The sequence below is a fragment of the Carettochelys insculpta genome, chromosome 5 (assembly GCF_033958435.1).
Source record: "Carettochelys insculpta isolate YL-2023 chromosome 5, ASM3395843v1, whole genome shotgun sequence".
NCBI classification, from domain to species: Eukaryota; Metazoa; Chordata; order Testudines; family Carettochelyidae; genus Carettochelys; species Carettochelys insculpta.
The window spans coordinates 30,705,001-30,717,500 of NC_134141.1; the positions used below are offsets into that span (position 1 = coordinate 30,705,001).

Here is a 12,500-nt window from a genome sequence, read left to right on the forward strand (position 1 = left end):
GTGTTCAACAAGCCATTTGGATGTTTTATAATCTCTTGGATGTGTTAGATTGCATTTGACTTCTAACTCTTAAATAAGTAGCACACGAGCTAATAGGAGAAAATTTGCCTATATAGACTTTTAATAGCTTGCAGTTGCCTACCATCAGTCCCCCCCAAAATAAACAGGAAAAAATAAATTGACAAAATGGATAAGGGAAAAAATCTTTCCCAATCTGAAAAAATGTGTCAGAGTGATTAGTAATCCAACGTAACTGGATATCTTCAGATAACAAGACTAAAAGCAGACAAGTTATCTTTTTCTCTGAAAGATACCTGGTATAATAAATGACCAATGTGTGTATATTAAAAAGCTCCAAGGATGTCTTTAAAAATATGGACGGATATAAGAAGCACAATGGGAAATCATGGCATTAAAGATAATTCACTTTAAGTACATAAGTAGTAATAGAAGTATTTTAATGGAACAGACATATTCGAAGCATGAAGCTGGGAGAACTGGACTACTCTTGATTTGGAAACAGAGTCTGTAATATCACTAGGTATAACATGCATTACTGTAATAATGCTGAGTCCAAGTCATATTGTTGAATAAATGTATGGAGAGAGCTCCATGTGGCTTCCTTACAACTCTCTTGGATAGGAACCAACTGGAGGATGGTGACAGTTGCAATTTGCTTCCTACTAAATATGGCCTAAAGTGACTTTGGAGTTGTACGGCTGGTCTTCCAATGCACAATAATGAGCCATAGAGTTCAGAAAGCCATTTGGACACATCTCTTGTTAACAATGATTGTCCCATGTGCATTAAATGAAGGAAATAGACAGGTGAACATTCACCAGGATTTTGCCTGTTATACATAACAGTACTATCAGATTTATGAAGAAGAGCTTTACTTGAATGAGCCTGAACATTTGAAAGCATATTTGCAAAATAACTGACCATTTCTGGTGTAATTCCAATGCCATATTTGGCTGAAATCTACGGAGAATAAATCACATAACCTTTTCCTTGTGGGATTTTACATAAAATAGATTGGAGTCCCTAAAGCCTTATGATCACTTGCCATGTGAGCTGCAGTTACTGCCATAAAGAATAAAATTAACCATGTGATAAATTCCAGCTTACAGTAATGGTGTGGTAGAACTGGACACCTCATCAGTTTTGTCAGACTAACATAGCTATCCTCATGATATCAGTGTTGTTTAATAGAAGATTTTAGAAGCAATAAGCAACAAGCCCTTTCAAGACCTGAGCCACAGAGATCAACTTCCTCTCTCCAAACTCGTGAAATGCCAAACAACTTTAGATGCTATAATGTAATTTATGGCCAGAAAGTAATCAAGAAGATTTGTAAGGGACAAATCAAGTAACCCACTCAGGTCCTGAATTATTTCCACTTCAAGCTGCACAATTTCTTTGTAGTCTCCTATGAAAGTAGGAGAACTAAATAGAACAAAGTGGCCATGCCAACAGGTAAAACACTTCTGGGATAGGATGGAGAAAGGTTTCTTGGTTCCCAGTGAGTGTACATTGTGACACACTTATCTCTAAGCTCTCCCTCCTTGAGGATTTTTCTGTGACATTCTTGTTTACCATATTAGAACTGGGATTTACTTAAAATTTCATGGGACATTGACCAGGCAGTGAAACTTAGCTCGACCGGTGCTGATTTGTTTCTGGCAGATATTTTCAATAAGTACTCAGGCGCTGTCTGAAATTACTTTGGAGAGTGAAAAGGGTGGGAAAGGTTGGCTTCTACACAACTTCACAACAAAACAGAGGGAGCTTTAACAACAAAGAAACTCCTAAACCAGAAACAGTATTAGCTAATGCTAGTGCTACCTGTGAGAACGCATCAAAGACTCAAGCCATTGCACAACCCAAACTGAATACAAATGAAGAAAATACAACAATAACTTTTTCACTCACGTCAGGAATTTCACAGCAAAAAAAAAAAAAACATACATGTCACTTTTTTAGTTTAGAAAAAAATTATGCTCAGCAGTAGCACTACAATTAGGAACTGAACTGCATAGGCAGATACTTCAGCTTTTGATTGCTTCCACAGAGGAAAAAGCAGCTAGAGAGGCAGTTACAAGCTGTGGAAACTGTTCAAGTGGCCTGGCTCCTCCTGCATTCTGCAACATAGAACCACAGGCTAAATCAAATCCAAATTGTCACACAGCAGAGCCACTCGATCACCACACAGAGTAAGATATTTTTGTTTTGCTTTGGTTTTTTTTACAGCATGGATATGTCTGGAGAACAGAGCATTTCAATAGCATTTCAAAATCACTGCTGATGCTGAGGTAGGTAAAGAAAGTGTTGCATCAGTCTGCACTACTTCCTCAATGGTATTATGTTATTTAGCAATTCCCTTGCCAACTTTAGGGAACATAGGCACTTGCTTTGGAACAGTTCTGTAGTCTACCTACTTGGTGCTCAGCTGCACCTCCACCCTGCTACCCTTTCTGTTGTCACAAGCCTTGTGGAGAACAGACTGGAAAGTCATGACCACAGACTGGCTTCTATGAGCTGCAGCTCATAGCTTTCTCACTTTTGACATTTCTGGGGCATTAAGCATTGCTTCCCATTTCCTCCACGTCTTGCCTTCCAGGCAACTACAGGACCTTAAGTGAGTGAAAACCACTGTTTTAGACTTCATATGAGCTATTTTTAATATGGTGGGAAGAGAGATACATCCATGAGGGAGAGAAGCCATGATGCCAGAACGACTGACTAATTGAACCAGAGGGAAAATGCTGACAATTAGGCAAGAAACTAATTTTAACAGGACACTTTATTACAGTGACAAGGTGGCTGGTTTTCAACCAGGACACCTGGTCAAAAAGGGATTTTGCTGGCTCTGGTCAGCACTTTCATTGACTGTCTGATGGGAGTGCTGGGAAGAGGAGCTGGCAGCCTCCCTGTGAATGTCCACATCACACAGCTCCTGGGGAACAGCTGGCATGACCCTGCTCCACCTCTTATGCATAAGAGCAGCCAGGGTACTCCACATGCTGCCCCTGCCCCTAGCTCCCTTTGATATGAGCAATGCAGGATCAGGGCTCTTCTGCATCCAGTCAGTTTTCCTTGTTCAATAGGGTCTGTGCTAACATTTTCTACATTGCCTATGAATAGCTACGTTGTTTTAAAGGTTGGCTTTTCATGGTGAAAATTTTATCCATTTGTTTCTATGGCGTAAAAATCATAATAATGATGATGAATTCTAATTCTTTTTTGTTTTCATTTGTTTTAAATTAAACTCTGCATGTTAAATGTACAAGCATTAAAACAAGGTGATTGTTAGGAACTATAAAAGCATATTGGATACCTGTCATTATTTTTTGGAAGGGAATTATTTTTAAACTCCTTTAAAATATTAATTTTTTTCAAAGTATGTGTTGGTAACTTTCCACAAATGTGAAATCATCTATGGGAAACAGACTGAAACATCAACTTCCAGATGGAATGCAATCTTAACTATGCAGTTGCTGATGACAAGAGGCTTTTCCAAGATTTGTAGTGAAAGAACTGGACTGTAAACCATAAGAAATCAGGATGTCATCTCCTGGAATTTATCACAGTTAAAGAAATGCATGGAAAACATATCAGAGAACACATTTAAGCTAGTCTTCTAAACAACTTGCTGCTTCTTGTACAAAGACAATATTTTCAACTGTTCAGAGTTTAGAAAAATAAAACATTTACCCTTAGAAAAAAAGGAAATGAAATGTAGATGCCATTCTATCCTAGGAGTCAAAATTCACTTTTCTGGACAAGACACTCATTTAAATATATAGTTGAGCTACTGCTTTGAACGGTGACTTTCTAACGCATGCTAGACCCTGAGTTAGAGAGCTACACTATTTCACATGCCTCACTCACATAAAGCTGAACACCACCTATAATAAAAGTAAATTGGGAGTTCTACTAATTGGCAGGCAGAATAATCTTTTTGATAAAGAAACAAAACAAAAAACTGTGGCCAAAATCTTAAGTGAATTGTTTTGTTCGGGATTAGTGTAATATTAAACCATGTCTGCTTGACCTGCCTCAGTGGCTTTTGGGAATTGTAGTTTGCATGCTTCATGCCATCCCTGGTGGGCCGGAAGCTGGACTGGCCTCTTTCATGGGACCCATGATCTCCTCTGTAGCTAAACCACTGCAATGCACTGTAGGAGTTTCATAGTTTGGTCATACAGTCCAGCCCATAAAGGAGATTGTGGGCATGATGTCCTTGAATTACTACTTTCACTGTGGGAGCTTAGGGGGACAAAATTTAATGAGCGAGAAAGAGAGAGGGAGACGGAGAGTTCTAATTGGTGGAGAGGATGGGGGAGAATAATCTTTTAGGTAAAGAAACAAAAACAACCAACCAAAACTGTTTGTGGTCAAAACCTTAACTGAATTGTTTTGTAGTGAATTCGTGTAATATTAAACCAGATCTGCTTGACCTGCCTCAATAGCAGGTGTATATTTTATACACATATATACTTTTTTAATACACATACATACATACATATATACCTACATACGTATAGACCCCCATGAGAGAATGTGCCAAGCCACAAAATCCAGATCCTAAGTTGAATATTCCAAATTTTAAGGAAGGGAGAATATGTATCTGATGTTTTCATTATCTCATTATAATGGACCATACACAAAATGTGGATCCAGAATTAGGTTCAGATTTAAAAACTTCCCTGAAGTTTGGTGGTGCTGCAGTACACTGGCATTGTACCACTTTTTACAATGGAGGTGCAGGGAGCCATTGAACAAAATTGTAAACCCTGTGTATGCTGGAAAATACCTCAAGTTAGGGGTGCTACTGTAGCTCCAACATCCTTACTTCAAGTACCTCTCCTTGACTTCTATACTAAGGCCACCTTCCCTATCCCTATTCTGTTGATTGTAAATGTTCATATGCTTACATGTCTTCTCCATTAGGCTTATGTTTTTTTCTTTTTTGTAAATCACTCTCCTCTCTCAAAACTGTTGTTTTTATGAGACAGTGTAAAAATAAAAATGCCATGTCAAGTCAGTTCCCAAAGTGAAAATAGTGGCACTGAGAATCACTCCAGGTAGCCTCATTATTATCATGACTTTTTCATGTTACAGAAACAGCACAGGAGGGCATGTTAAGTTACTCAGTTTTCACAATGATGCCAAAAATACTTAAATACAGGCAGAACGTTTCAGTGATTACACTCAAATGAGGGTCAGGCCAATTGGACCACAGAGGGAAGTAGTTCATGGTCTGACCCTGCTTCTCTGTTGAAGTTACTGGTAAACACCTACTGACCTCAAGCAGAGGAGGATCAGACCCTCAGTGAACAAAATGGATGAACTGCTTGTTGTGCATCCATTTAACCATTTAATACAATCTATCACACTAAGAACTAAAAGGGGAAAAGCAATATGTCAACCTTAAGACGAGCTTCTGAAAAATGTCACAAATATATAAAAAGCAAAAACAAACATTCACTACCTAGCTACACATACAAATGTCAATCACAGTGCATTTAGGTTTATTAGAAATGCTAATGACTAAACTACTAATTATTAATAGTTTTAAAAACTGTGCATGCCTTCTCGTTGTACAGTTTGGGGTCAAAGTCTGTTCTCCATTTACACACAGGCAACTCCACAGAAGTCACTGGATTTGTATTCAGATAAAAGCAGAGTTTGAGCCAACATCCTTAGTTACATTTCTGAGACATGTTTTTCAAATGTTGAGGAACCCTGAACTTCTACTACAAGAAACTTTGCTAGTGCGAAAACATTCAACTGACTTGCAAGTTGCATTCTATATTTCTAGGTATCACTGGTTATGTTGGTTTCACACATCGGCCATTTCTACACTCTGAAAGTGGCATGCTAATAAATTGCCCAAAATATGCTAATGAGGCATAGATGCAAATTCCCTGCACCTTGTTAGCATAAGGTCACATGATGTGGAGTCTGGAAGATGCTCTTCTGGACTCCAAAACAACATGAAGAAGCGCGGCCCTCAGGGAGTCTTCTGGAATGAACTCCTTCCAGAGGCCCCTTCTTCCTGAAAATTTTTGGGAAGAAAGGGCATCCGGAAGGAGGACTTCCTTCCAGAAGACCCCCCAGGGGCCGTACTTGTTGTTTTGGAGTCCAGAAGAGCGTCTTCTGGACTCCAAATCATGTGACCCTATGCTAATGAGGCATGGGGAATTTGCATCTGCACCTCATTAGCATATTTCAGGCTGTTTATTAGCATGCCACCTTCCCTGTAGAAATGGCAATCTTGTTCCAGAACTGTGAAAAATAGGGAGTTTTTATTCCATACAGCTACAATAAAATACTTCTAGTTTAGCGCAACCAGAATTTCTTGCTTTTGATTTCATAAACATTCTTTGCAATATATTTAATTGGGCTTGCTAGTGATTTGATAATAAAATTTACTCCCTAGATTCAAAGACCTTCTACGCAAACAAAAACTACTTGCCAACAAAACACAGAGAAATAGTGACCTTATTTTATCTAGAGTTGTGGTGCTCTCTTTACAAGCAGAGAAGGGAGATTTATAAATCAGAAATGTATGGATGTGCTTCTATGTGCATATGCACAGTTTTAATATGATTTGAAACATTTTCAACACACACAGACATATATATCTGTGTGTTGAAAATGTTTCAAATCATATTAAAACCGTGTACGTGTGTTCTATATAAATATTTTAAAAATAATTCCAAAGCAATGATAACAAACATTATCTAACATCTGACACCCCATATACAATTTAAATTGAAATCAACTTCATACTGAACAAAAGAACGAAGCCTGTAAAAATGCCAGGTAATAACTGCTGGACAAGCATAGCATGGTACTTAGCAGCCAACCAGTGACTGCAAGATTTAGCTTTTTCCATGATGAAAGTCTCAGTGAGAATACTGTTGCTTTTGTAGAATAATTTGAGATTTATACATTGCTGAAAAAGGGAATGGAAGATTTGATGCCGCAGGCCTAATTTACTCCTTTTTAATGATTGCAAGGCTGTGGAATGGCAGAAAGATGATTTGTGAAAGATGACTTTTAATGGGCAACATTTTGAAAGATAAAAAAAAGAAAAATAACAATCTGGACATCTCTTGGGAGTATTTATTTCCCAACACTCACTCACTCAAATACTCTGCCCAATACATGTATCTAATTTTTTCCACCATATTGCAGTCTTACCTCCTGTCTGAGTGATGACTTGAATATCAGTAGAGAGGGGCCCATCCCCGACAGAGGTAAAAGCAAGAACCTTCACAGAGTACGTTTTCTGTGGTACTAAATTTCCAATAGTAGTGATATGGCTGTCAGCCACATTGTGTTTCATCCAGCTGTTGACATGCTGAGTGGGGTCCATGGTGTAATAAACTCTATATCCTTGAATTTGACCGTTTGGTTCCTCAGGTTCTTCCCACTGTACCAAAATCGTTGTTGAGCTTAACATACGAGCCTGTACACTGCGAGGTGCACTAGATGGTGCTTGTTCTGAGGTCCTTGTTGACACTGGTTCACTGGGTGGGCCCCGTCCAATATTATTAACAGCAACAACCCTGAATTCGTATTCTGAATATGGGCTTAGACCTGCAACACTGTACCGTGTTGTAGCCACCCCATCAATTTCTTTATAGAGTTCCTCAGAGTTTTTAGGTTTATGCTGGATTATGTAGTAAGAGACTGGCTCAGGGTTCCCAGAATCCCAAGTCAATGTTATGCTTGTTGCTGTGCTTTCTGTCACCACAGGAGTTCCTGGAGGCTTGGGTAAGGCTAAAAATAATACCATACAATTAAGTTAATACACAGTAGATATCTATACTTCTTTACTCTTCAACTATGATTGAAATCAAAGAAAACTGTGTTAGGAAGTGGGCTGAAATATAGATGATGGTGGGGGCAGAGGACCTACACCCCCTATTTAGAATTAATCTCTTTAATAGAAGACTCATGTTTATCATTATGTTATTTAATCCAGAAACCAAACTAAGGACACACAAATATCGCAAGTCCCACGTTAAAAAAGGTCTTTGGACACATGATCACATTAATGATTTTTACCATAGATCCAGTAAGCATCTGTGCGACAACAGGCTTGTGCATGGGCAAAGCTTCATGTTCAGTGGTCTGAGTACATTCAGCTTCCAATGAACTCAACAGGAGTTCAGACAACCAATAACTCTCAAAATCAGGCCATAAACTTTTAACCTCTGCTGCTTTCGAAAAGCATAAGGCTCTTCTTGATTTAGCTAGCATGAAGGTAGCAAAACTCAGTAATGAACTGAAAGGTATGTTCATCTACTAGCATATTGCTGCCTGAATCTGTACTTCATGAATTTCAGTAATGCAGGAATAGGCTACATAGACTAAATGCAAAGAACATTGAAAAAAAGGCCCTGTTCTGAAGTGCAACTGTACTATGAGGGCTGATCCTATAAGGAACTAAACATTTTGATTTCTTTCAGCAATCAGTATGAGATTAGGGGAATCAAAACCTCACATGATGTGCCCAGAACTTTGATGCTGGACCTTTAGAGTGAGTTTAGACACATCCTTGAGCTGCACCATCCTAGGATGAGTTTCTAGTCACAATTCTTCATGCTTCCTCCTTGCTCTGGGTGGAACATCATTATCAGTACCTAACTGTAACATACCTGCTACAGTTGCACTGGCCAGGGTGTGGGGAGCAGAGCTGCAATTCTGTCCCTACCTCACTCATTTATGTTTCCATACCCTAAAGAGGGAGTAAGTAGACACATAGCACTTGCATATTGCTGTGTGCCTGATTCTAGGTGGACCAGAAAGGGATTTAAGGAGGTAAGTCTCATTTGCCTTTGTAACCCATGCAGCTAAAAGGGCAACATCTCTTTAAGAGATCCCTGCAGGGGAGCAGGCATGAGCTGTCTCTGGGTCATTGTTGCCAGGCACAGTTAATACTCCCCACTCAGAAGGTTCTGCAGTTAGGTGTGGTAGTTGTGGGGGTCTGCTGCAATAGGCATGGTGTCCCTTGCTGGGGTCAGACTCCATGAAGGACCCCAGACAGGGAGAAGTTGAGATCAAGAGCAGAAAGCAGGCTGGTGTCCCTCACTCTGAAGCACTATGCAGCAGGTAGTGATGGTGTTAACTCTCCGCCAGGGAACGTGGGCACAGCGAATGTAGTAATGGGGAAGTAATCACTTCTAGTTTTTTTTATTCTCAGTTTTTGTATTTTTCTTGTAACAGGGTTTCCTTTAACCTGTGTGCTTGTGCTTGTGACTGACCGGTCACGCAGCTCAGTCTGTTTGCCGGCTGTCTAGCAGTGATCCACAGTGGAAGCAAATCTGCAGGGATCCCAACTGAAGATTCATACAAGCAAGTGGCGGGAAGATGGTTCAGGTTCATCAAGCTGTGCAGATTTGGTGATCAAAGACAGCAACTGAGCCTTAGGTAAACTAAACCCAAGCTTTTGGGATCTCTCAGTTTCTGCTTACTGTGTTTGGTGTGTACTGACTTGTTCAAGTTTTACTATAGTTTCCCTTTGTATATGTTTATTGTAACTTTCATGACAATATCTGTGGATTTATAAAATAGTTATGTTGCAAAAGTTAGATTCTTTGTTCTTCATCATTCATTTTACAAAGTTATTTGATTACATGCATTTCTTTAGGGACTTAAATATGAGGAGGCGGATGCTGTGCAATCCTTGCTGAAAATCCTTAGAGACTGAACTCCGGGTCTCCAGTTACGTTTTTATGGGAATTGGGATTTATTTTTTTTAAGGCACTGGAGAAGAAAATTAAATGCCCACCCAACGTTACACCTTTACAGGTTGAACCTCTCTAGTTTGGCATTGTAGGAACTTGATGGGTGCTAAACAAAAGAATTTGCTGGAACGTTGGAGGTCAATATTGTCTAGCAGCATTATCAATATATCCACTCCTTACTGGGCTCTTAGAAGAGCTTTACGTGTAACTTAGACATAAATAACAGCACCTAACACTGAGAAGACAGGATGGTAGCTGTAAAAAAACTTTATGAGACCACAGGAAACTTGCCCATATCCAGGATTAGTGGATATTTGGCTAACTAAAATCATACTGGACTACGGACGTTGTGGAACGAGAGCATGCCAGATGAGAGCATCAACCTGTACACTCATCCCTTGTTAAATGAGTACTTTACTTACGATTACTCACTAAAATGAGAGACACATATACTTACCTTTGTTCACTAGATGAGTGAACTGCCCCCCGCTAATATGAGTTTAATCCCCTCCCCACAGCTCCAACCCACCACAGCCTGAACCCACGCCGACCCTAACCCTCCGCAGCCTGTTCCCCCTGCCAGCCCCACACACCCAAACTGCTGCAGATTGACCCCCGCCGCCCTGCACACACAAACAATTGAAGACTTAACGCCCCCCCGGCCCCGTACACCCAAAGCGCCGCAGCCTTAACCCCGGCCCCCTCTGGCCCCATGGACCCAACCAACCAGCAGGTTTTAACCCTCCCTTCCGCTCATGGCTCCAATCTCCCCCCAGCCTTTAACCCTCCCCAACCCTCCCCCAAACCCAAGGTTCACTTACCTTTTAAAAGCAGCACCACAAGCTGCCACTCCTTTTCCGAATTAGGAGCACTAGGAACTAATCAGAGACTTTTACATGTATTTTAATGGTAATTTAGTGTCCCTTTTACAAGTTTTCACCTATGAGCAGAAATTTGGGAACCAAATGTGTTCGTTTTGCGAGGGATGAGTGTACTCTCTGGCACAAACATTCACTTCAAACCACAACCTAGCACTAAACAACTTTATGTAGCTATTCTTAAAGCCTATTTTGTCCACACCCCGCAATTACTGCTTATTGCCATAACTTTTTAGAATATAAGAACTTTGAAAAACAAATATTTGCAAAGATAATTGTAAGAACTAGTTTCATTTAGCTGCACATGAAAGCACTTAAATTGCATATGTCCCTGGTACTTGCATTCCTTGAGCAGTATGTATCCATAGCAGAAATACATCAGCCTACAAAAGCTTCTATGCAAACCCTCTGCTTCTATTTCTTTTTGTCCCATTAATGTTGCGCTTTTGTTCACACACAAAAAAAAAGACGTTATTGCTAAGGCAAACCTGTTATTTGCAAATGACAAAACATTTGTGCTCAGATTTCCTTTTCTCTTTGAATGCATGAGATTATGCACTGTGTAGAAAAATGCCAAAGGGAGTCTTTACTGCTCAGGAAACATGCCCAGAAATTATCCATAAACTAGATCTGTATTTCCTTGTGGACTGGCCAATGAAATCTTGGAGGTGGACCAGGAGCTAGCTCTATCAGCAGGCTCTATATATCACAATACTTTAAAAATACATATTAAAAACCGATAGAGTTGGTCCTGCTCTTAGCACCAGCCCTAAGTCATTCTGCTCTGCGCATACCTCAAGGAATCACAATATGGGCATTTGAGTTGCACTCCCCATGTGAGATGGAGATAGGGTTGATTTTCTTGGCTATGACCTGCTCTTTTGGTAGTCTGCTCTACATGGAGATGATATTTGGTATAAGCGTCACAGTCTGGACTTTAAGTTTCCTTTTACTCCTTAGGTCTTTAGGAGGGAGTGTGAGTATGCAGTTATACTTGGTACTCAGTACATACTCAAGCTGCATTTATGTAATTAGCCGGTGCAATTGCCTTATGTTTTTATCGCCTTAGGCATTTGACTGTGTGAAATTTAATACTGGTTGTGATAGCATTGTTCTGGGTTGATTCTGATCACAGGGTATGAGTGATTGCTGTGGGCTTGAGACCTACCTCCAGACATGAGCTCTTTTAGGTCTTGCCTCTTAGTATCTGTAGTCTGAGTCAGAGGATGAACTTAGAGCTTCTTAGGCTACATTGGTGAGCCAATAACCAAAATAATATTCTCAGCAAATTCCCAACTCCAGTCAACAAAGTATATTCTTCTTGTTTCTTTTTGTTCAAATTTTATGTTTTAGCTTTGTTTTGTAAACATTAATTTGCATCACATGCTCTTGCTTCAAGATAAAATTATATTGTTTCTTAAATAAACATGCTTTTGTGTTATTGTTAAGCGCTCACAGCTGCAGTAGTTAAAGGAAAACTGATAAAACCTGGCACCCTTAGGGAAGGATTTCTGTGAGCAGCCAGAGTCAGGGGGCTGGATATCACAGAAGAATGAATCAAAGATATTCAGAAATTGGGTTAACCTGCAAGTTAGGGCACACATAGCCCAGAGGAAACTCAATGGTTGAAAGACTGATACTGTTAGGGAGCTGGCACCCAGCCATCATAAGAAAGACTTCCTTTCACTGGATACAGTGACTAGCAAGGTGACTCCAGTCCTAGGTGCCAAGTCAGGCCCACTGACAAGGTGGTACAAACACCAGTGGTCTGGTGTTTCAATGGGGGCTGGAGCTCCAGCTGCTAGTGCCGCTATTTTGATAACCTTTGAAGTGCCATGGCTGCACAGCTGTGAGGGAG

At 40.1% G+C, this 12,500-nt stretch overlaps 1 protein-coding gene across 5 annotated transcripts in view; it reads right to left on the minus strand.

Moving 5' to 3' along the window:
* PTPRD (protein tyrosine phosphatase receptor type D) overlaps positions 1-12,500 on the minus strand; it is a 495,679-nt gene that overhangs the window by 153,729 nt on the left and 329,450 nt on the right. For all 5 annotated transcript variants that reach the window (XM_074994889.1, XM_074994887.1, XM_074994886.1 and 2 more), the window contains one exon: positions 7,213-7,794. In XM_074994889.1, coding sequence (XP_074850990.1) covers positions 7,213-7,794 — 582 coding nt within the window. The remainder of the gene's footprint in view (positions 1-7,212; positions 7,795-12,500) is intronic.